At 43.5% G+C, this 25126-nt stretch overlaps 1 protein-coding gene across 6 annotated transcripts in view; it reads right to left on the bottom strand.

Annotated features, from left to right (window-relative positions):
* The window catches only part of RALGAPA2 (Ral GTPase activating protein catalytic subunit alpha 2), a 282048-nt gene that overhangs the window by 130005 nt on the left and 126917 nt on the right, over positions 1–25126 (bottom strand). For all 6 annotated transcript variants that reach the window (XR_010935102.1, XM_067707375.1, XM_067707374.1 and 3 more), the window contains 4 exons: positions 24863–25056; positions 23956–24054; positions 23570–23725; positions 1408–1536 (listed from right to left, as the gene is read on the bottom strand). Coding sequence is in view for 5 of the 6 variants with exons in the window: in XM_067707375.1 (XP_067563476.1) it covers positions 1408–1536; positions 23570–23725; positions 23956–24054; positions 24863–25056 (578 nt within the window). In the remaining variant the exon portion in view is untranslated. The remainder of the gene's footprint in view (positions 1–1407; positions 1537–23569; positions 23726–23955; positions 24055–24862; positions 25057–25126) is intronic.

The following is a 25126-nucleotide window of genomic DNA, read 5'->3' on the forward strand; positions in this document are numbered from 1 at the left end:
ATGTTTTTTCCAAAGTTTTTCAATTTTTTTCCCAAAGTTTTTTCAATGTTGATTTGAATGGTTAAAAGTAAATTAGAAGGTTCCTTGAGAATGATTATCCTACAAAAAGTTTTTCAGAAATAAGTATGAAAAGTTGTCATAGTCTTTACAAGAAAGAAAAACGGATGAACAAAGTCAACATTTTCCTTCTTTCTTCCTTCTTTCCACTCATCCATCCCTTTTGCTCCTGCCTCTCTTCCCTCCCCTTTGCTTTTTAATTTACCCCTAGAAGAAAAAGCGCATGAAATACCAGCTATACAAAGCATTCAAAAAACAATTTAATTCAAAACCCAGGGTTGGAGTTTGAATTCGCCCTGCAGTGAAGAAATACGTAGACTAAGAAAGTAACAACGTGTCAAACAGAATTTAGGTAGCTAGATACTCACACTGATTTCAGTAGAAGTGCCTGGCAAACAGTAAAGCTAGTTTTATTTACACCATTTAAAGAAGGGAAAACTGGCTCTGAACAGGTAACAGCTGTACAGAGCACAACTGTGAGAGGCCTTTAAATTGAAATGGGTGAGAGTGTCCTCTCAAAGGCGTTAATACATCGCCCTAATAGTGGAGGTAAAGGTGGAGACTACAGATCAATTCTTTTCGTAGCCCTTAGCGCTCACTTAGTCCACTTGCTTCTCATTTCTTAGTACAAGAATTCTGCCAGAGTTTTATGGCATATGAATACAACGATATATATTAATTTTCCGGTTAAAAATTTTAGTGTTCTAACATTTTAAGAAACTATTTTCTATTAGACTTATAACTAAGACTTAATAATAGAAAAAAAACCTTATTGATGATGTACACTTAAAATTCTCTCTTGGGCTTCCCTGGTGGCGCAGTGGTTGAGAGTCCGCCTGCCGATGCAGGGGACGCGGGTTCGTGCCCCGGTCCGGGAAGATCCCACATGCCGCAGAGCGGCTGCACCCGTGAGCCATGGCCGCTGAGCCTGCGCGTCCGGAGCCTGTGCTCCGCAACGGGAGAGGCCACAATGGTGAGAGGCCCGCGTACCGCAAAAAAAAAAAAAAAAAAATCTCTCTTGACCACAGACGTTAGTGTCTGTGCCACCATTTACTGAAAAATGCTAGTAAGATTCTAGGAGACCAGTCCTGCCTCTGACTATGTAAATGTGCTGCACTATTAGTGAGCACATGATTTCTCACACTCTGGCCTTTTGATGAAACGCCTTTCCACTCCCAGTGTGTCACCTTATCCTACAATTTCACACGTCAGCTGCCAGGGCATCTACCCGAGAGCCCGGTTTCACGTTGCACTAATGAGTCAACACCTGTTAGGAGTGGAGAAATCTGAACCTTGTTAGCCGCTGTGAAGCCTCCTGGGAGCTGGGATGCTGAGCATTGTCACACTCACCGCCAGCGTGTCTGCACTGAGGACCCTGACGGCGGCCGTGATGAAGTCCCCCACCAGCATGGAGAAGCCGGGCAAACCCAGGGAGAAAAAGCGGGGTGGGCAGTGCCTTACAATGGTATTTAAAATATCCTAGAAGGGGAGAAAAGAAAACACAACTGTAAGTTTCCAGACCAAAATTCCAAAGTCATCAGTTCGTCTGTACATATGACTACTGTGAGCTTATCTGAAAGAACACAGACCACGGAACTTTTTCAGTGAAAAGCGTTCCAGGAGATGAGCTAGTCCAGGGGCTATTGTACTCATTTTACACGTAAGAGGATGGAGACCCGACACTGTGAGGTGGCTTGTCCAAGACCTGAATTGTGGCATTGGGACTAGACACTCTTCCATCTTCCACGTAGAGGTGGGCTCCTCGGACAAGCTACAGGAGTGCTGAGGTAAATACATAAATTAAACCTGCAAGCAGCTATCACTTCTTATCTTCTTCAATTTTCAAAAGTCAAAGCACACTGGTCTATTACAAACTCCTGAAGTAGGCAGAGATGGAAACTTGCATTCTTCGGGCAACTCCCGTGTGAAACAATGGGAGTGGGGGTCCCGCTGGGATGGGTCACACGCCAAAGTCAGGTGGTCGGTGGGGCTCCGGGTAGAAGTGGGTGGCAAGGCACGTGTGCCCAGTGCTGCGTGTGGACCATCTGCCCCCAGACACCTGGTGTCCCTGGGTCTGGAAGGGCCTTTCACTGGTGGGTGGCCGGCTGGCCCCTGCCCGCCAGCTCTGTTCTGAGGCGTTGCCTCATTCCAGCCCGTGGCAGACCAGGGCTCTTCTCCTGGACGGCGTTCGTGCCATCCACGGCCAGGCCGCGTCTCTGAAGCCATCTGTGCGAGTGTGTGCAAAGGGGATTAGTAAGAAAACCACAAACTGCTTTTATGCAGTTCTAGGCCAAATGCATTCATCAAATGCACTGAAGTGCTGTAGCTACGGGACTTGTAGTTATATAACCTAGAGTTAGTCGCAAAATACAAGAAGCAAAATACCAAAACAACAACAACGACAAAAAGCCCCCCAAAACCTCTGGTTTGTTTTCTCAAATTTCAGTGTAGCTATTTGAAAATCCTTTAAAATAATCCTGATTTAACTTGATTAAATTCGAGCAAGGGATAGCAGTGTGCTCGATTCTAACACCTTAAGTCCCTTTTCATAAAAATAACCTTATTGAAGAACTTGTATCTTAAAAGAGAACCTTTAGGTGTTCACAAAATATTTTTTCTAAGACTTCTTCCTCACATAGCAGGCTCATTTAGCATCTACAAATCATGCTGCGTGTGTCCTTAAAATGATGGCGCAGTGCTTTATTAGAACTCTTATATGGTAAATTATTTAGCAAGTACTAACTTAAGGTTTTAGCATTGCAGCAGACTTTTTCCTATACCAAAAATAAACAGAGAGACAAACAGATAAATAGACAGATAAAAGGGAGGAAGGAAGGAGGAAAGGAAAGAAAAACCCGAACCACGCTTCCCCCGGGTTAATGTTTAAACCTGCTGTAATCACGTCCTTTGATACATTTCAGTGTCCACATCAACCAAGGCAAACATTCTAGGGGCTGAGCAGATGGACACTGCAGTTTAGAAAGTGTGTGGTCAACTCCCGCTCTGAGCGCAGAACAAAAGATCCACCTTTTTCATAATGAAGCCTCTGATTAATGCCCTGGACTCCTCACCACACACCTGTAATTACTCACAGAGGTACGCTCTGTGCTGGGCCTCGTCTCGGGGTATCAGGCATCAAGGTCTCGGGCAGCAGATGGAAGCACGCTTCTGTTGACATCTGCTGCCACGAAAGGATTCGTGCAAACCTGGCTCGCAAGGTAGTAGAATGCCGTGCGTGGGAAGATTAATAATGCAAACAACCATGATGTTAACTTTGTTCGGTTTGTGTTAATTCCATCTGTTGAGAGGAGGAACCGAGCCTTGAACCATGTGGGTTTTTAACACCTTTAGCACGTACTTAAATCACAGATTTTTCACCACTGGAATTGAGAGGTTTAATTTTAAAAAAGGGTTTTCTGGGATACGTTTACGGGAATTCTGAACTAAATCCTTTAACAAGCTAAAGCCAGAATTTATACATGAAATCCATTTTGCTTCACAAGATTCAGATGCGTCAAGGCAATGAGCTGGAAGTGGGGCATTCCCAGAAATGACTAAGTTGCCACTGATGCTGAAGGAAGCAGAAATGTGTGCAGCAAGAGAAAGTCACAGGCTCCCCACCCCCTGGACCCTGGCCAGTCTCTTGAACAGAACCTGTTTCTACGGGCGAGAAGGTTGGAAAGAGAAGGCAAAATAACAGATGGCTGGCCTAGCCTGCCCGCCACCCACGGAAGGCGGCCCCCCAGGAGAAGTGAGGCCGCCAGTTACAGCAGCTCTGGGCTGGGGTTAATATGGGGGTTAAAGAGGGGGCTGTATGGCCAGTCGGCCAAGTTAGGGCCATATGCTTGCTTATTTTGCTTATCCACACTGAAATGGAACAACCCAAAGATGACAATCTTTATGACAACATTTTGAAATTAGGAATAACTGTGGTGCTCGAAGGAGAGCAGCTGCATCTTCCCAGCAGAGGGGCGTCCACAAAGGGCTGCCGGCACTTCTGGTAGGAGCCTTCCTGTCCACACACTGAGACCATGGCGATAGCCGGAATCCTTGCGAAAATGAAAATCTTGAGACTGAAGCTTTCTCCTGGGTCCCTGGGGTTTCAGGGAGACCGAACAGGATGGTGCTTCCCAAACACAAATTATTCACGTACAACCCTTAGGCTTTTTGTCCTATTCAAGTCCAAAGTGAACATGATTTGTCTGTTTCTCAAAGTAACTCATTTTTTTTCATGTAAATAAGAGTATTCTGGAAAACTCGTATCCTGTCATAAGTAGAAAATAACCCTTAAATCAGTACAATTATGGTAAACCAAGGCGACTGAGTTTTTGCTAAACGTCCCCGTCAGATGGAGGCTCTCCTTGTTAACAGCGTGGTTTGCATCCTGGGTGGAGAGAGAAGTTCTGTGCCCGCTCCAGCCACCTGTCCGGGAGTCACAGGGCTGGCAGAGCCAGGGCCATGGCACCCCGGGTTCGACTCAGGGCTATTCAGTGCCCCCTCCTTTGTGATCATGGTGGAAAATGCCTCTGTACTCGTCAGACTCTGGCAGAGTGAAAAGAGCCCCAGGCCTGGGGTCAAGACCTCGTGTATGTGACCGTGGACAGGTCACGTCGAGCTTAGAGCTTCTCGTTTCTCTTCCACAGAAGGGACTGATTCCCCCTGGACTTGTGGGTAACGGGAGAGATGTGAACACATGCCTTGTAAACTGAAGAGGGTCACACAGAAGTAAACAGAGTAAAAATAAAAGGGAAGGACTATGAAGGATTTTTACTTTCTAGAATTTACTTTGTAGAATTCCGTGAACTACTATTTTGCTGATACTCAGAAAGAGCTTTTTAAAACATTTCAAAGGTGGTCCCCAAAGCCTCTTAGATTACATTCTCCCAAAAGTTAAAAAACCCTAAAAACTAATTCTCTCCAATAACATCCTTAGCAAAGTGTTACAGCAATTAGCCATAGTGTATATAATTTATAGGGCAAATAATGAAATAAAAACCGGAAAATGCTCTGTTTTTAGATATTCAAGAGTCCATGCTTCTAAGGAGTTCTAGAAGATACCCAATCAAGTGAGTCTGGTAGCAAAAATTAGTTTCTTTTCCACGTTCTAAACAGACTGAAAATAATAAGCAAAACTATAAGCTCAATGAAAAGATGGACTCTAAAATAGGAATTAAGCTTATTCTTGAAAATTGACCAGCATGAAACTCTTTCGCATGCTTTTTGTTCAGAGGAAATAAAATTCAATCCGCAAAATGCTGTAATATGAGGAACGGACCACCAAACTAGTATTTTCCTCTCATTTTTGGTTACAAGTCCACACGCATGCTACACACTGAGTGTGAAAACTGGATTGTAAGATGATAGCTGTGAATTTGCAGCTTATCCAGAGATTCAGGTTTATGAGAAAGTAACTGGTGAGAACATCTGTCTCTTATCACTGATCTTACAAAAAAAATCAGGTAATTCAAATAGAGGCATGTTGTTTCCTCCCCTCCAAAGCACAGTTCTATAAACACAAACCACATTCAGCCTAGTAAATGAATCGCTTTAATTGAATGCTATGTACACAGTAACTGGAAAAACCATAAGTGATAAGAAAAACATATGGCGATGGCAACAGAAATTGGTTTATTCATTTTGCATAGTGTTGTTTCTTTAGTTCTCTTATAATTGACCTTTAGAACGATAAATGTGTAAAATAATTTTGTTTATTATGGCTCCAAACCTTCCAACAATTACACAAAATGAAAATTTAAAAGGAAGGATTCATTCTGGAAGCATTTCCATTGTTTACATAATTGCACAGCTATAATTCAGTGCTCACGTTGTTATGGAAAATAAAAAAGGGCCATTACGGGCCATTTCAATTCAAAATATTGCACAGTGGTGTCAAAAATGGGGGAAAATGTTCACTTTAAAGCGGTTTAAAATGGATTAACCCTGTAAACAGAAACATTTCAATATAGTATTCTATGAAATACAAATGTTCAAGAAGTAGCCATCCTTCAGACGGAATTAGAAATGTTGCGACTGTACTTTCACACCAATTACATATATATTATTCACTTAATATTTGCTCACGGCCCAGCAGATGATGGTGGTAACACAATAGCTGGCCATCTGTCTCCCTGCTTCCTCAGAGGACTTGCGCCCTCTCCTCGGAGCAAACAGATCCGGTTATTCCACCGAAAGTCACTCAGACCTTCCAGGAGGCCAAACGGAATTGTTCAGAAATAGAACCCCTGTGTGCAAAGTCACTGGACTCCTCCTTTCACTTTGAAGAAAACGAAAATGTTAAACAATTAATGATTTCATTGCTATTTTTCAGAAGATACCTTGTATCTAGAATATTCTACAGGAAGTTCTTTTGTTTGGGAAGATGGGGACTGTTCGGATCTGGTTATCCCATTAATCTAGTTAATAGAAAGATCCCGTTCATTCCACACCCAAGTGGAATTACTAATTAGCAGAAGATGTGAGGGCAGAGGGATACTTTTAACACTACCCCTGGATATAACTGAAGCTTTCTTTAACAATTAAATAGGCAGACGTGATCCTGCAGGACCTCGAAGACAAATTTGTAAGTATCAGTTATCGCCTTATTGGCGAGGCTCAGATATGCTGAGTGGCAAAAAAGTCTTAGTTACAGGAAGGACAGATCTGAAGAGCCCTCCAAGTCCAAGGCCTGGTGTTCTCTCTTCTGCTGCTGGGTCTCTGCTCCTTCAGAAGCAGCACAGACCTCCTCTACACAGCATGAGCTGCGACCTGGCCTGTCCAGGCTCTACACTGGTTCAGGGAGGGGTTTTTGTTGATAAAAAGAAAGGCTTTATGATTATAGCCCTTAAGAAAAGCACAACAGATCATGTCACAGGCACTGCCCTTCCAGAAAAGTCACTGGAAATAAAAACATAGCAGGACAAGCGTAAAAATTACTTTCAAGTCTGGGCCAAGGCATACGTGGTACCTGCGACAGTCTCTGTTCAAAAGGCTAAGTGTGGTGTAATCCGTTTGGAGAAAAGGCGGAGATTTTTATACATGCTGGACAAATGTTACTTCTCTGGGTGTAACTTTGTTACCAAGGCCGGAAGAAATATGACAGGACAGAGTAATTGGGTTCTGCAGCTGGAGAAACAAAATCACCTCGCACTTCTCGCCATGAGGAATGCTCCGGAGAAGACATGGCAGCATGCAAAGGAGGGAGTGACAAACACAAAACAAACTTCTGAGGGTCGCAGGAGCTGCTGCTTTGACCTTGTGCATGGGATCAGTGACAGAACAAGCGGGCAGATGGCAGAGAAAATCACTGCAACCCTCAAGCCCTAAAGGAGAGCCTCAAATATTTTTTTATGATTGTTCTACAATTAATCCCTCATCTGTGAAGAAAAACTCAGCTCGCCTTTAAACTGATGAAGACTGACTGCTTCAGGAAAAGGGGGAGACTGATTGGTTAACTGATTTTAAGAAACACTATATGAATTTTATCTGATACTGGAGTTGATATGTTACTGCGTTGTCATAACTGCTTCTTTTTCTTTTTGTTATTTGTAAAAGCTTTAGATGTAATTTACCTTTAATAAAATTCACGCTTTAAAGTGTACAGCTTGGTAGTTTTTAACGTATTCATAGAATTGTGCGCTGTCACCACGATCTAGGGGAGACAGGCAGGGAGGTGGCAAACCCATCAGGAAATCCTGGCACATTTATGATTCCACAAGACGAGGGACACTGTCACAGGGTCATAGACAGAAGTGACTTGCCAGCTGCCACCCGCCCCCCGCTGCCCCAGGCCCTGGAGATGCCTCGACCTGCCTCTGTAAGGACTGTCTTAGCCGTGACCCTGATAAGCTTCAAATCTGAAACATGACAGTTTGCACAACAGGCCGGCCTAATGAGGCTGGTGCAGATGCTCCAGAGCAGTGATTAACCCCTCGCGACGAGACTTTAGCAAGTGAGGGCTTCAAGGAGCTGCTGCTGGTAAGTGGCGGGGGCTTGGTGGGGGGGCGGCCTGGAGGCTGCGTTAGACTCGCGTGCGCACAGACCACGCGCTCAGCTCGCCGGACATGGACTCCATACTCTGGAAGAGGGTCCACCGCCCCTGACAGCCAAGTCTGCGTAGAAAGGCATCTGTGCCTTCCAAGAATTTACCAGGGGACGGGGGTGGGGTACAGGAGGGGGCTGGAGGATACTAAACTCTGCTTTCTCTGCGGCAACTGGCTGCTCGTTTCAGAAGAGGCCAAACTGAATCAGGTCTCTCCACTGTCTCCTCTGCCCCATCCTCTACAGCTCTGACCATGTTCTGCAGCGGAAGCAGAAGTAGGGAGTCACGGCATCATCAATAACAAGATGGTTAGCAACGTACAGACGGCGCCTAATCACGCGAGTACCTACAGAATCATTAAGGTAGTAATTACCCCATTGAGTGAACCATGCACACGTCTAATTCATGTAGATACCAAAGAGTCGGGCAGCCATACTGTTCCCAGATTCACTGTTCATCCTGTCTCAGGACTACATCAGCTAGAAATATATTCTTCTTAGGATACTGAAAAGAAATTCTTGGAGGAAACCATAGGCTTAACACACTCAGGCACCACCCAAGGCCGTGGCAAAGGTGCAGGGCAGGTATAATCGACATCCCCCCTGATGCCAAGCAGAATAGTTCCTCACCCTCACGCTGGGACCCACTAGAACCCAACCCACACTCCTGTTATCTTAGGACAAAGTACAGAAATCCAGGAGGGAAAACACATCTCTAATGAATCTGGGTGGCAGTGTGTTTACCTTGTTCCTTTGGGACCATAAAAACTTAGAGAAGATCTAAAAGGTCATCATTCGATCTTTCCATTTCACAGACATGGAGTAGGAGGTCGATCAAGGCCAGAAAGGGCCCAAGGTTTGGACACAAATCCAGGTGCGCTCCTTGTCTTTACTGGAAGAGAAACTGTGAGCCTGTGGTCCATGAGGCACCAGTGGACACCCGTAAGCAGCGAGACTCACACGTGGAGCACAGCACCACGTGCAGGGCTCTCCAGTGCAGATTATTCTTTCAACTCATTCACTTTGCCCACGAATCGCCGAAAAACGCACATGTATTTTTAAAGCTATACTTTCAAGTGAAATCAACAAATGGCTGCTGTGGCTTAAAAATGTGCTTCTGGAATGTATACAGTAGACATGCAGCCCTGACTGGCACGGAAGTGCAGTCACAGGATGGAACCGGCTCAGAGAGTACGACCTTCTGAATAAGAAGGAGACTTTGCCAAGCATTCTTCCTAGGAAACTGCTAGAAACGAACTCTGTGCGTGTGTGCGCGTGCACAGGCACGGGTGTGGGGAGCGGGTGGTTGGAAATATTCGGTGGAAAGACACCAAGAAATTGCCTAGGGTTGCAACAAGAAATCGAGATTTGTATTTTTCCCTGAAAATGCAGAGAAGCTACAACAGCTGTGGCTTCTGTGTTCATTTACCTGTAGCTTCAACTCTGCTTGCAAGACCCAGGGCTTCTGACGCTGTTAAAGCCCAGCGTCCAGTGCGTCTACCCCCACCCCCTCCTCACCTGCTGGAGACGAGATGCCTGGTTCTCAGGCCCGCCTGGTGCTGCTGAGATCTGCTGTCTGTCTCCCAGCCCATGGCCAGGAACAAGTTAAAGACGAAAAACTATTTCTGTTGGAGCTTCCATGTCTTCTGGTGTGTTCTCACACCAGAAAATAAAAAAACTTTGGAATGTGATGATTACTCACTCTTTTCATTCTATGATAACACAAAATGCATGTTTCTTTAATTTGCTTCCTTAAAAGTAAAATTATTCCACATGCACATAGGAGCACAAATGAGGCTTTCAACATTTTTGTGTTCTGTTAAAAAAAAAAAAAAGAGGAAACCCGGTGGTCATTCAATTCCGGGAGCCTACAGACCATCCCGCCAGCGTTGGACAGAGGACAAGAGCTGTCCAAATTGGTACCATTTTCGGTTTCCGCTTGGGCAACAGAAGTACAACTGCTACTCCTTCTGGACATAGAGCTCCCAAGAATAGCTGAGATTTGAGAGAAAAATCACCAGACGAGCCAGCTCCGTCAACCCGATTCTGAAGAAACCTCAGGCCAGGACCACTGACAAAGAAGCAGTATCAGCGACCCTGAGACCCAGCCCGGCTGTCCATCCTGCGACGGAGACCATTTGGCACAAATCCCAGCAGAGCAGAACGGGAGGGAATCAGGCCACCCGGAATAATTAACTGACCTCTAAGGAGTCGACACAGGACTCATCGCTTCAAATTCCAGGAATACCCGATCAACATTTAAAAATTAATGTACGAAGAGAAAGCATTTTGTAAATTCTAAAGCCCCATACATCATGGCTATTATTAAATTACAGCAGCATTTTGAATCGTAATCTCATTAAAATATTAATTTTTGAAGGATTGATTGAAAATTGACTTGAAGTAGACTGGATTAAAAATCTATTCATTAAAAAAAGAGTCTGAAATGAAAGCCAAGTCATTCTGATAATTCCAGACAGAAACAGCTAACAGTAAGTTGACAAATTTCTCCAGTGCACACTGGGCTTGAAGGTACACGGCAGCCTCTCTGAGGGGTCTGAGGCAGAGTAAAGCAGGGCCCCCGCCTCCCAGCAATGTCCTCTAAGAGGCAGGGAACAGTGATGTACCGTTGAGAGTGAGGCCAGACCAAGAGCACAGGGATCTTCTGGGGAACAGCCAGTACTCCAGGGGGACCCAGGAGGGGAGGCAAATGGGTGACACAAAGGCACTGGGTCTTGACAGGAGCACCACACTGCACACACTCAACCCAAGGCTCAAGTAAGGGAAGGGGAAAAAAAAAAAAAGGTAGGTATTTTATTTTAATGTCTTATTACTAAAAGGGTCTCTCGTGTTAATATTCCTCTAGCCCACATATACCTACCAAAGGATATTTTTCCATGGAAGAACAAAAGAAAACTGTTGTTGATTGTCTTCAGAAAACAATGTTCTCTCTGAAATGTGTTCCAGTAAATAGCGTTAATAGCTGAACAATCTGCAATTATTACCCTGCCACTTATTGTTATGTGTTAAAAAGAAATCAACAGACAAAAAGAGATTATTCCCCACAAGGAGAGCACTTTCTCAAAGAAACAAAACTTGCCGTTTAAAATGCTCTTCTTGATGTTATTTCATCGTATCCAAACCCAACCCTGATGGATCATAAATGACAGTCATGACTGAAAATCTCTTACATTCAAAAATCACTCCCTTCCAAATGGGAGTTAAAGCATTCCTCGCGGGAAGTAACCATTTAGTACTTGAAATGGTAGAAACCATCTCTTTCTCGACCTCTGATTTCTTTTCTGCCTAAAGAAAAAATGTGAATTTTCTTAAAAATCTTTGTCAAATTCTAAATGGGAAAAGATGATCTTCTAGGTCAACAAGCGATATTCCAGCCACAGGGAACCCCTTCTGCCATCCAGCACCAGAGCCTCACCGTGCTCACTTTTCCAAGGCCCCTGAGAGAGTCGTAAGGACCCCACTTCACAGGACAAGAACCTCAAGCTAGAAAAGCCCGTGTGGTCACCGACGCAAGGAAACAGGGACCTACACGCAAGGTCAGGGCTCAAGCTCCACAGTGGACGTCCCTCTCCCCAGGCTGCCCGTGTGGCGGCCAGGCCAGGTGGCCTTGGAAAGACTCCCCAGAGTGTGAGAGGCTTGCAAACCCCAAATCGGCCACCTGCCCTGACGGAACTGGGGCCCCAGACATTTGGAGAGAGCGATCATCTGTGCCTGTGGGCTGACTCTGCGCCACGCAGTCTGCGCTCTGGTCACCTGTTCCCTGTCGGCTCCCGGGTGGCCTGCGTGGGTGAGCAGAGGACCCCACTGAGCCCCCAGCCCCTCCACTCACGCCTGCAGCGCCACCCCTCATTCAGACTGGGCTCTGGGCAAAACACATTGCAGATATTTTTCGTTGACTCTGAATTAATCAGCTCACTCCATGTTGTACTTCTTCAAAGTAAAAAATAAATGGGGGGGCTTCCCTGATGGCACAGTGGTTAAGAATCCATCTGCCAAGGCAGGGGACACAGGTTCGAGCCCTGGTCCGGGAAGATCCCACATGCCGTGAAGCAGCTAAGCCCGTGCACCGCAACTACTGAGCCTGCGCTCTAAAGCCCGCGAGCCATAACTACTGAAGCCCACGTGCCACAACTACTGAAGCCTGCATGCCTAGAGCCCATGCTTGCAACGAGAGAAGCCACTGCAATGAGAAGCCCGTGCACCGCAACGAAGACCCAACACAGCCAAATATAAATTAATTAATTAATGAAAAACTAAATAAATGGGGAACTTTACCAGCTCAACCGTAGGAAACTGCACCCCCCTTTTTGGAGAAACAGTCTCATGTTGGCAATTTCCATACAGTTCAACCTAAAACACTTGCCTCTCTTGCTTTAGTCTCCCTGGTTAAACCTTCGTGTGCTTTCACGTCCTTGGTTACACTGAGAGCTGCCTTTCATCCTCTGATGGCTGCCAAGCTTTGTGGGTTAATTCACAGGGCCTGGTGGCACCTGAACAACTTCTCTTCGAGGACAGGGTTTCCCAACCTCAGCACTGCTGACACTTCAGGCTGTGAAGTCTCTGCTGTGGTCCTGGGTGCCTTAGGGTGTGTGACATCCCCAGGCTCTACCCACTAGATGCCAGTGCAGCCCCCGCCCACTGTGACAAACAGAACGTCTCCAGACACGCCCAATGTCCCCGGAGTCCCCACGCATCTCAGGAATCACTGTTCTCCCATCAATGTGGGTGAGCTCCCCATTGCGCAAGGTCAACGCCTGCTTTGAAACTGACGGAGCCGAAAGCTCAACCGAAAGGTCCAGCTCAGCTGCCACGGTCACCGCTCCTCCCCGGGACGCATGTGGGTTAAGGAGCTCTCCTGTTAGTCCTTCGACGCTCCGTCAATTGACACATTGATGGAGTGCCCACTCTGTCTGGGAAGAGTCTCCGAAGGAAGATTCTGGTGACTTGGGCTGCAAGAGACCACAGCAGAGTCTCTTCCAGAGAGACTTCAGGGCCAAAGAACGTTTTCTCCGCTGAAAAATGCAGGCCAGCTTATACATTACATGGTAAGTGTATTTAGTAGGAATAAAATCTTTTAATTTTTCACATATATTGAGTTGCTATTATATTGCATTTTTATTTAATGTATTTCACGCAGTACGTGCTCATTAGACTCTGATGGCTAAATAGAGATAACTCGTATCCTTCACTGATAGCATTTACTTGAAAGAAAGTCTTGACATCTTCAGCTCCGAAAGGGAAATCAAACAAAACTCTAGTGTCCGCCTCTCCGGTGGACTTCTCCTCTCCGGGCCACCCCCCATGCTATCACCTTACACCTTTTAAAGCTGTGGAACAAGTTCGCTGCACACGTGTTACCCTCATAACCGAAGTCTCCGCCATCTGTTACCTTTCACATATTTCCACTTTCCTTACTTAGGTGTCAGTGGGCTTGGTCTGCAGCTTAATGAAAATAATTACTGGTTTTACAACTGAAAAGAAAAGGAAAAAGCTCTCCAGCCTGTTATTTTGGTGCAGTCATCTATCTTAAGTCTCCATGGCCACTGAGAGCTGAACAAAGTTATAATAAAATCTTTGATGAAACTTGACTAATCTATGGCTTGTCCATTCTCACGAAACCTTCTGGGGAAACACTCAGGAACCAGTGGATGTTACTTGATGATAGAAGACTAACTCTATGATACAGGCTACATTTCATCACTCTGAGTTTGTACAACAAGCACATGATAAGAATTATTATTCACTTAACGATACATGTCAAGAGAGGACTGACATACACTGCCTATCCTTATAATACGGTCTTCTTCCGTCAAACCTAAGTCAAACTTGAAAGGTTTGTTTATTGCTACAGTAAACTCTTATTTCAATAAAAGATCATGTAATTTGACTAAAGTAAATTCAAACTAATAGGAATTATATTTTTAGAAAAATAAGAGAGTTTGTTTTTAAGTGTCTAATTACTTTCAAAACCAAACAGTAGCAAAACTGGCTAACATAACACAAAATAACTGAGACTTTTAGAAGTTCTAGTTTAATAACTGTAAATAAATCTACAGTTTGCACATCATCCATCTGAATTCCGACAGGATTAGAGAACACGTTCTCTTACGTGGAGAGAAAATGTGCCTGGAAATCTTTCCCGTACATGTCTACTTCCCAACAGGCGAGAATTCTTTGGGGACACCCCTGGCTGTATCCTGACACACCTGTGGAGCCTGCCCTGGTGCTGCGATGTCCATGCTGAGGAGGGGGTCCCATCCTACCCTGCCCTCACCTTTTCTCAATTCATCACCTTGCCTTTCTGAACCAACGTATGTTTTGAGAGATCATGAGAATAGTGTCAGGAGACCTTGTCTTCTCGGGGCACTTACCACTCAGTCCGACACCCCACTGGTCCACGATATTCCACACACAGAATACACAAAACGCACATGCACACAAGTATATATATATGCACACAGACAGGTATACACACACATAAATAAATTCTCACACACACACACAAACCCTTGTTGGGCCCGTGTTACCTGGTCCCTTTCTATGCCTGTTGCCATCACTCTCTCCTAACCCTAATCCGTCCCACAGAACCACTGTGCCTTAAACTTCTTAACATGCCTTTTGGTCGTGTTGAGTGTTGTGCTCAGCTCCCCATTATCTGTGGGACGAACATGGCTCTGAACCAAGGCTCTCTCCAGTGCTTCCTGGATCCTCGTCCATGCATTATGTCCACATACGTATGTGGCACTAAATCAAAACCACTCTGGTCATTGTTCCTTGAACACAGCCCGTGAAATCCCACCCTGCTTCCTGTCATCCTAACCATCGTTGAAAATCCTACTCAAATCCCATCTCCCCTGTGAGCTGCCTTCAAGCCAACTGAGCTCGAGGGGTGTTGAGCACAGTTCCCTCCCTACAGTGTGTGTGTGTCACTCACTTGGCCCTTTTCACAAGTGGATGGATATCACGGATACTCATTATTTGTGGGTCTCATACCACTGGATATGCCCTCAGAACTGGACTAGATCTTTATTGTGGTGGGGAAAAATATTCAACAGGAAAAGATTATTCAAGTTTTTACTGTATTTGGGAAAGGACAATGTGACCCTAATAATAAAATGCCTAACAATAAATCAGAGGACCCAATAATGCTCAAGAGAGGGCCTCCGAGGTCCTCCAGTCCATCTCATCCACTTGACCACCTGTGGTCAGGCAAGGTCCCCATGGTCGGCAGGGGACAGAGCTGAATCTAGTGCCCAGGTCTGTGAGTTGCCAGTACGAGGCTTGTCCTCCATTAAAGTCAAAGTTGAATATATTCTGAAGCCATAGGATATCCTGAAGTCTTGGAATATACATTTCCCCATTCTTAAAAACCTTAGGAATAAGGCCTGGAATTAGTCTTTTTTTTACTCATTGTACAACCCTACAGTTTTTAAAAATTGTATTTCAGTAAAGCTTTTAAGGTAGACTTCTAAAGTTCCTCTCCTGATACACATTAAGGTTATTATTTAATCCTCTAAATATCAGTTGGACCTTTAAATTTATAAATATGCACTTTGTCCTGCTAGCATTGAATTAAAATCCCATGAATTCAAACCTTGGTAAAAATCACTCACTGTACAGAAGTACTTCAGAGATGTATTAGAATTATTTCCTTGGATAGGAGACAAATCAGGTCCTTAATTGGACATGTAATTCTTCACTTTTTCTGAAGCTGAATGCTCATTTATGTTTAGCCTTAAATATATTTATAAATTTATGTATATCTAACATACATGGTTCTAGTTATATCTAAATTTCCAGCAAAGAACAACTCTCTGTCTGAGAAAAGGTGATGCAATTATTACGCATCACTGCATGATACAGGCTGTCTGGGGTTATTAAAAGAGTCAGGTATGGCCAACTTATGAGTGTCACCCCTGCACCTTGCTTTCATGGCTCACCGCGGAGTCTTATGCTCACTGAGGGCCCCCTTGGGATCTTTTTACAAATGTATGTTTATTATTATATTATTCCATCATATACCTCATGAGAGGAGGCTGTAACATCCGCTAAGAAAATCACAAACTACTTTGACTTCTGTGATAGAATATCACTCTATACGTGATGTTTAGAATTATGTTTTCTTTAACATTGGTGGGGAAAAGGTTCATTAAAATATGAAGTCGAATGAAAAGTTGAATTGAAATGTAAAGTTGAGTGAGAGCAAAATGTTCCTAAAACAAGTTAAATATTCTTGGCTACAAAACAAATTAAAGGGGAAAACAAGAAATGCTGCAAGTGCCTTTAGCACCTGAAACATGGAGCCGTGTGGAACCCGTACCACCGGTGCCTTGCAGGGCATCACTGGTAAAGCCAGGTCCTTACTTGCAGACGACAGATTCCCCTCGCTGTGACTGAGATGAGGGGGGTTTCTACCAGGGTGTTAGAGGGTTCACAGGATGCTGGAGGACCCACTCGGGAACCCTGCACATCCAGGCACCCAGCCACCGGGAGTGGTTCCCACGGGGTCTCGGCTGCCAGTGACGCAGGTGCCCGAGCAGCAGCCCCAGCACAACTGTCTCGCCCCCGCCCGCTGTCCAGAGCCACACTGGGGACCCTGCTGGGCCGGAACCTGGCTGGATGTCGACTGGGCCGCAAGGGTCCAGCTTTCCGGCATCCATCCCACAGAGGGCACGCTGCCTGGGGCGGGGAGCAGGTGGAAGCGGAGCCAACAGCCAAGGACACACAAGAAACGACCGAGTCACAAAAGGGTAACTGGAGATGTCATTCCTTGTGTCTGACCCATGGCAGGGGGAGGGGTTACTTCTCCTCATGGTCTGAGATTCCACGATGCCTAGTTACATTTTTTTACTCAAATTGTTATGTTTAAAAGTAAGAAAATATATGGGGAAGGGGAAAAACATCAACACCCTAAGATATCGGAAAAATAAAACGGGCTTGGTTGGTCGAGGGGCTGCTGTCCCATCCCTGTCCTCAGTGTCACTGCGAGGCCTTGTGCTCACTGAGCGCTGTCGCATCCAGGCCCTGAACTGAGTGCGTTACACGCTCTGCCCCCTCAAAGTCTCCCGACGGCCCTCCAAGGCGGCACTCTAATTACCTACATTTGCAGATAAGGGAGCCCAGGCACAGTGAGGTCAGATCACCTGGCTCATCAGAGGGACACCAAGCCTGGTGCTCAGAAAGGCTCAAAGCCCAGGCTCTTTTTTTTTTTTTTTTAATTTTATTTATTTATTTTTAAAGAGCAGGTTCTTATTAGTTATCCATTTTATACATATGTCAATCCCAATCTCCCAGTTCATCACACCACCACCCCCCTGTCACTTTCCCCCCTTGGTGTCCATACATTTGTTCTCTACACCTGTGTTTCTATTTCTGACCTGCAAACCGGTTCATCTGTACCATTTTTCTAGATTCCACATATATGCGTTAGTATACGGAATTTGTTTTTCTCTTTCTGATTTACGTCACTCTGTATGACAGTCTCTAGGTCCATCCACGTCTCTACAAATGACCCAATTTTGTTCCTTTTTATGGCTGAGTAATATTCCATTGTATATATGTACCATATCTTCTTTAACATTCATCTGTTGATGGGCATTTAGGTTGCTTCCATGGCCTGGCTATTGTAAATAGTGCTGCGATGAACATTGGGGTGCATGTGTCTTTCTGAATTATGGTTTTCTCTGGGTATATGCCCAGGAGTGGGATTGCTGGGTCATATGTTAATTCTATTTTTAGTTTTTTAAGGAACCTCCATACTGTTCTCCATAGTGGCTGTATCAATTTTCATTCCCACCAATAGTGCAAGAGGGTTCCCTTTTCTCCACACCCTCTCCCGCATTTGTTGTTTGTAGATTTTCTGATGATGCCCATTCTAGCTGGTGTGAGGTGATACCTCATTGTAGTCTTGATTTGCATTTCTCTAATAATTAGTGATGTTGAGCAGCTTTTCATGTGCTTCTTGGCCATCTGTATGTCTTCTTTGGAGAAATGTCTATTTAGGTCTTCTGCCCATTTTTTGGATTGGGTTGTTTTTTTTTTTTTTAATGTTGAGCTGCATGAGCTGTTTATATATTTTGGAGATTAATCCTTTGTCCGTTGATTTGTTTGCAAATATTTTCTCCCTTTCTGAGGATTGTCTTTTCGTCTTGTTTGTAGTTTCCTTTGCTTTGCAAAAGCTTTTAAGTTTCAATAGGTCCCATTTGTTTATTTTTGTTTTTATTTCCATTTCTCTAGAAGGTGGATCAAAAAAGATCTTGCTGTGATTTATGTCAAAGAGTGTTCTTCCTATGTTTTCCTCTAAGAGTTTTATAGTGTTGTCTTACATTTAGGTCTCCAATCCATTTTGAGTTTATTTTTGTGTATGGTGTTAGGGAGTGTTCTAATTTCATTCTTTTACATGTAGCTGTCCAGTTTTCCCAGCACCATTTATTGAAGAGACTGTCTTTTCTCCATTCTATATCCTTGCCTCCTTTGTCATAGATTAGTTGACCATAGGTGCATGGGTTTATCTCTGGAAGCCCACGTTCTTAACTGTCACCTGACAGTATCATGACTTCACATGGTGAGGGCTCAAGTCTGTAGCTGGACGGTCACCTCGGGGTGGAACAAAACCTATTTCCCCACCTGAGAGAGGCCTCGTGCTTTTTGGTTTGTTGCAAGTCACGATAATACAACATCATAGATGAAAACGACATAGACCCACATTTCCCAAAATTTCTATATGCAAATTTGCAACAATAATTTTGCATTGATGTAAACTTTGCACTTAAAAGTGAATTTAACTTTGATGTATTTAACAGACAAATCGCATTAAGACATTAAATCTGTAAGTCATTGTTAAAAAATAGTTTACTTATTTTAAGCAAAGAAAACTTTCCAGTCTTTGATATATGTTCTCAGAAACATAAAAATAAAATTTCTTTCCTCAGCTGTCCTTTTCCATTTCACACATATTGATCTTTCCATATGTTTTAAATAACGATGAAATTAATAGGACCTGTATTTAATAAATCCAAATCCTTTCATGTCCAAATATTTTGGGGGAGACTGAGGTGAAAAAGCTGCTTAAGTATTAGGAGAAACCGGGAACAGCTTTGGAAGAGAAGCAGAAGGCAGTGGGGAGCCGGGCGGGCCACTGGGGAAGGTGTTTGCAGGCTGGGGTGGGAGGAAAGTCTGGTAAGGAGGATTCGGAGGTGGGGCAGGACGGAGGCCAAAGCCCAGCGGAGACAAGAAGGAGAAGGAATACGACCAGGGCCTGTTTGTTTGCACAATGTGAGTCGGGTGAGCTTATCTGTTTGGTGTGAGTCAATGGGCAAGGCAGACCGTGTGGAATAAGCCGGGCTGCCTGTGAATTCTCACAGCCCTTTTCATGTGTGGCACTGGGCAGACGTCCTCAATACCTTTTGAGCCTTAGCTATTTATACAGCAGGTTGTGATATTTATCTAACTGAACTGCAGAGAAGAATTGATGGGACAACATCATGAGTTCCCAGCACACAGTCTGGCGCTGGGGTGCTGGGGAAATTAAGACCCTCCGTACACCCCCCTGCCCAGTCCCCCGCCCAGACACAAAGCAGCAGGACAGAATGAAGCCAGCTGGAAGACCCCTTCACAGGCAGTCTGGGCAGTCCTGCACGTCATCCTGAATCTTATTCATAATTTATAGTTATTTCCGAAAGTTTTTATGATCCTAAATATTTTCTAAATCAGTAACAGAATGAAATTTTTAAAAGCTCACAGTCAAGGAAGAATAAAGCCATTTCAAAGCGTTTTCTCAATCATACTAATAAACTGTAAACTTCCACTGTACACGTACTGTGGGAAATACTACTCGGTAAGGCCCCTGTTTTATCTATGACATTGTTGAGTGACTGGAATAGCTAAAACTGGTCCAATCGGGCTTCCCTGGTGGCGCAGTGGTTGAGAGTCCGCCTGCCGATGCAGGGGACACGGGTTCGTGCCCTGGTCCGGGAAGATCCCACATGCCGCGGAGCGGCTGGGCCCGTGAGCCATGGCCGCTGAGCCTGCGCGTCCGGAGCCTGTGCTCCGCAACGGGAGAGGCCACAACAGTGAGGGGCCCGCGTACCGCAAAAAACAAAACAAAACAAAACAAAAAAAACTGGTCCAAGCAACATTGAGAACAGTTGGTTTGGAATATGCTACATTTTGAATTCTGGCTGTTTGCTATACGTATTATTACTTTCTAAAATATAGAAATAACTATTTATTTAAATAATTAATTTGCTATTATATTAGATGAAATTGTGATTTTATATGATTGTAACACAACACAATCATACCTGTTTTACAATTTTTTTCTTTTAACGAGAAGAAATCTTCAATTACTACGAGCACTCTTACGTTTGGAATAAAGATATTTCACATTTTAGATCTTACTTCTAATTCAACACTTTATTAGTCACCACTGGCATGATTTTGCTACTCTCAGATCTACGAAAGCATCTGTAAAGCGGCCAGGCCACAGCACCGAGCTCCCACAGCGCTGGGTCTCCCAGCGGTTCTAAGGCTCAGTGTGGTCCATGAACCAGGCAGCCGAGAGTCCTGCAGACAAGGGTGCCACCCAGAGGCCAAAGGAGGAAATTCACTTTGGATTTTGTTGGAAGACAAAATTATAAATATTAAAAATCTAAAAATGATTTGCTATTACTTATTAAAAAATAAGGAACATTTTAACAAGGTTCTCTCTGCAGGAACGAAGGCTTTTAGTGCCAGACTACGTAGAAGTGTAGCTCTTTGAAAACTCTCACAAGATGGAAACAGCCCTGAGATGGTCCGAGTTGCAGGTGCACAGTGCGTCAACTAAAACATTGAATTTAACTCTATTCTCTAGAGCAAATGCTTTCTTTTCTTATAATTAATATAACATGTGTTTCCAGAAGTCATGTAAGTTCTGGATCAACCACCATGACCTGTTTAGACATGTGGACCAAAAGTTAAACTAATTACCGGAGACATTTCTTACTTAAATGAGAAAAGTTTCTTTCATTAGAAAGCCTTCTGTGTAATTTTCTTCTGGCAAAGGAATAAAGTTTATTTAGAGTAGTTCTGTTTGGCAGACAGTCAGGGCTTCTAAAACATATACCAATAATTGTTAAGGTTAAAGCAAAACAGTCAATTCTATGAAACGCATAACAACTCAAGCTTCTAATGGTCGAAACAGTAGGCTGATTAGAAAATAGAGATTTATGATATCCCCGTTTTCTCTTAGAAGTCTGAATGTTGAGATTACTGCTAGCAATGGGCCATCGTTTAAGATTGACACATTTTACAGTGAACTACAAAAGATCAAACTTGACCAAAAATAAGGGATACATTAAACGTGAAAATTATTTTAAGTATAGAATTTGAAAACTCCTTTTTCTACACTGTAAAATCCCATTTTTTAAAAAAAAAATTGTTTAGGTCTTTATTTAATTTGTTACAATATTGCTTCTGTTTTTTCTAAGTTTTGGGTTTTTGGCCATGAGGCATGTGGGATCTTAGCTCCCCAACCAGGGATCAAACCCGCACCCCCTGCATTGGAAGGCGAAATCTTAACCAGTGGACTGCCAGGGATGTCCCAAAATCCCATTTTTGAAATAATGTTTTGGGTACTCAAATGTTATACAGATTTCATCTCATTTTATTGTTTCATTTTCACTACAACACAATTTAAAACAGAAAGAGGATTCTAAACACACCTCCTTATGTGAGTTTCTGGAAAGCTCATTCTGGAAATACTGCTTACAGCTGACTTCTAATTTTTTTTAAATTTAATTTAATTTATTTTTTATACAGCAGGTTCTTATTAGTTATCTATTATACATATTACTGTATGTCAATCCCAATCTCCCAATTCTGACTTCAAATTTGTTTTTATTAAATAAGAAGATTCTACAGTTGATTATCATTTCCAAGTAGAAGTTTTTCCTGCAAATCTTAGCAAAATACTGCTTTAAAGTACAGCGTTGTTAACTAAACCTTCCTCTCTTGGTTCTGTCACTGAGGGATCTCATTATTATCTGTGAGTTAATTCTCTTCCCTATTTCTACCCCTTAATCTTCCACATGCCCTGAGTTGCATCATTCTGTAAAACATGCTTCCGTCCGCAATGATGGCTGCAAAATATCTGAGCAAGGAGTACAAACAGGTCTACTTATGTGTCTCTATTTCTACATTTGTTTAGGAAATAAACGAGCCTGTGCATCTAAGTCCAGTCTCTGCTCTACAGATGTCCATTGCACACTGCTGGAATTGGAGCGAATATGACAGAGACAACTCAGTAGGACAGAATGGCTATTACTTCAGAAGAAAAGTTCAGTGACTGAAGCTTGAAGTGTTTATCAGGGAATATTTTACAAGAGTTTTAAACAGGGCCCAAGGTAAGGCTGGCAAATCCAAAGAATGACCTCTTCCATGTATCAAAAGGTCCGTGTGTCTGCATCATATATTCAAAGCATCAAATAAAGACACAAAGGATGGCTACTTGGTAGTTCACGAATGATTCAAGTTCACTGGTAAGTATCTACAATTTAAAGGGTAAATTCTGAAACACTCCTCAAATCTCTAATCAGTCAAGAAGACTCAGTGATAAAATTAAATGCCTTCAAACCTCTTAAACCTTTCCCTTTCCTTCTTCCCATCTCCAGTGCTACCATCTTAGTTCTCGCCATTTAAAAAAAAATCTATATTTGTTTAATCACTTCCTAATTAACCTCCAGGCCCAGCCTCCTACTCTACCCCACCACTGTCACATCTCTAAATCCATCCTCCAGATAGTGTCCAGAATAACCTCAGGCTTCACAAATCAACCTCTTCACTCGCCTGCTTGATATTCAGACAGCAAGTCAAAAGTCAGTGTTCCTGCCGGTCCAGGTCCTCTGCCCACCACCAGGGGACTTCCAGAGGGAGGAAGGCCGAGGGCTACAGGCTGATTGCTAGTGGCTCCTTTGGCCCTTCTGTTTCAACTTAACTACCAATCACATTTCTTTGAGAGACTCCTTATCAAGAGATGTCAGGATCCCTAATCTATAGGTGAGGTTGTTCACAAAAACATCCTAACTCCTAAGACAGTAGCTTTCGAACATTTTTAAATGACCAAAATCATTTTCTTCATACAATAGCTAATGTAGAACCCCAACAAAAAGTGGGTGAGATAAGTATTTTTGAGGCTGACAACAGGCAGACGTTAAATGATACATAACTGGACAGGCCAAGGGGTAAAATTCAAATTTGGCTGGTGAAATGCAGAGTCAGTGGGGAGAAGCAGCTCCGGTGAGACAAGTCAGACTTACATTTCTGAAAGGCCGCTGGTGCTGCTGGGTGTAGAAGACGCGGAACTAATGAGGATTTCAACATTTTGGAGGTACTTTCATAAACCCCAATTTCACCTGCAAAGAGTGACATGCACTTTCCGAACGACAGGCCACCGCGATGGCGGAGTCCCAGATACCTGGTCCTCGCTGGTTAGTCCCAGGTGCATGACGAGGTAAAAATGCACCAGGAAGTCCGAGTTGGGCAGCACGTCCTGGCGTCGGGTCATCATGGCGCAGATCAGCTTGTAGGCTTGGAGTTTGCCTTCCTTATATGCATCGGGCAGCGTTGTCGCCTGCCAAGGAGACGTTTAGAGATTTAATCAACTCCAGATGCAGATGCATTTTGTCCATTCACTTACTTTTCAGTTTTCCATAAAGTTGTTTATGGAGATGTGGGATGTGCTGGCTGGAGTGAGATCCAGCCTGTCCTCAAAACATGCAGTCTTGGGCAATTACATTTTTTAAACTCAATTTAGGAAGGAAGAGGAAATTACAGTAAAGGAATAAACACATGTTCACTTGCCTTAAATAGCCATGATGCAAACATTCTGAGGGGTGGGATCAAGGCGGGAGGAGACGGAGAAGACTGGTTATCCAGGCTTATTGCTAGGTTATCCCGTATCTAATTCACAAAGAGGAGACTTTTAGGGAAGGCAACACACAGTTTATCCCAATGATACTTCAGAAACGTGCTCCATGGTCAAACAGCTGCTCCCAATTAAATTTCTGTAAGTTGAGTGAAAAGCTACAACATTTACAAGTGTTTCTTTTATCACGAGGTCTACTGTCTTTTTGAACTGTGTGGTGGTTTTAGATCTAATACAAAACAAGGGCGTTGTTTTTCCTTCAATCTTAATGCCTGGAGAGGCCTCCCTGAACTCCAAATGATAAGGAATGGTTTCACAGGTTATACTGTATAAACACGAACTGTGTTTTTGGAAAAAAAAAAAAAAAAAGTACTAGCATGGGGAAAATGTATGTTGTAAACAAAAACAAAAACCAGAATGAAAATTGTATGCACTCTAAGACAGTTCTTTTATAAAAATATGTTTATCCACAGAAATAAGATTATATATTAATATTGGTTTTCTCTGTGGATGGTGAGATTGTCTTCTTAGCATTTTTCTACATTCTTCCAATTTTGTACAATAAAACCAGTATCACTTGATAAAGAGAGTAACTAAAACTAGTGTATAATATCCCATTCTTTAATATCCTAGAGTAACAGTCTACTTGCACATTAAACGAAATAACTCTTAGGCATTTATAAAATGACCAAACTGTAAGTATTATTATTTATTCTTGGATCGTCAAATGTACTTTGTCTAAGCATCTAAACTTCTGTTCAGAAGTTACGTGCAACACAGTTTTTATGTCAAGTGATAAGGCAATGTTCCCGTATTAGAATAAAAGGTGATGGCAGGACTTACCTTCGCTAGCTTGTACCAGAGTTCATAGAGATAGCCAAACACTCTGGCATGGATCTTGGGTGACTGGATATTATTCACGTCTCCGAGGATTCCCAAGATTCTTCGCCATAACACGGCGGCCGAGTCTGGGTGCCAACCCGTGAGGGTCCCCCCAGCGATTATACTACAGTCATCAGCAAGGCATTCGCTGCTATCTGTGGGGAAAGATGTGTGTTAACCCTGTAAATGCAATTTTGATTTCATTGTTACAGCCTTTTTTTCTGT

This window comes from Pseudorca crassidens, chromosome 15 (genome assembly GCF_039906515.1).
Source record: "Pseudorca crassidens isolate mPseCra1 chromosome 15, mPseCra1.hap1, whole genome shotgun sequence".
Classification (NCBI taxonomy): Eukaryota; Metazoa; Chordata; class Mammalia; order Artiodactyla; family Delphinidae; genus Pseudorca; species Pseudorca crassidens.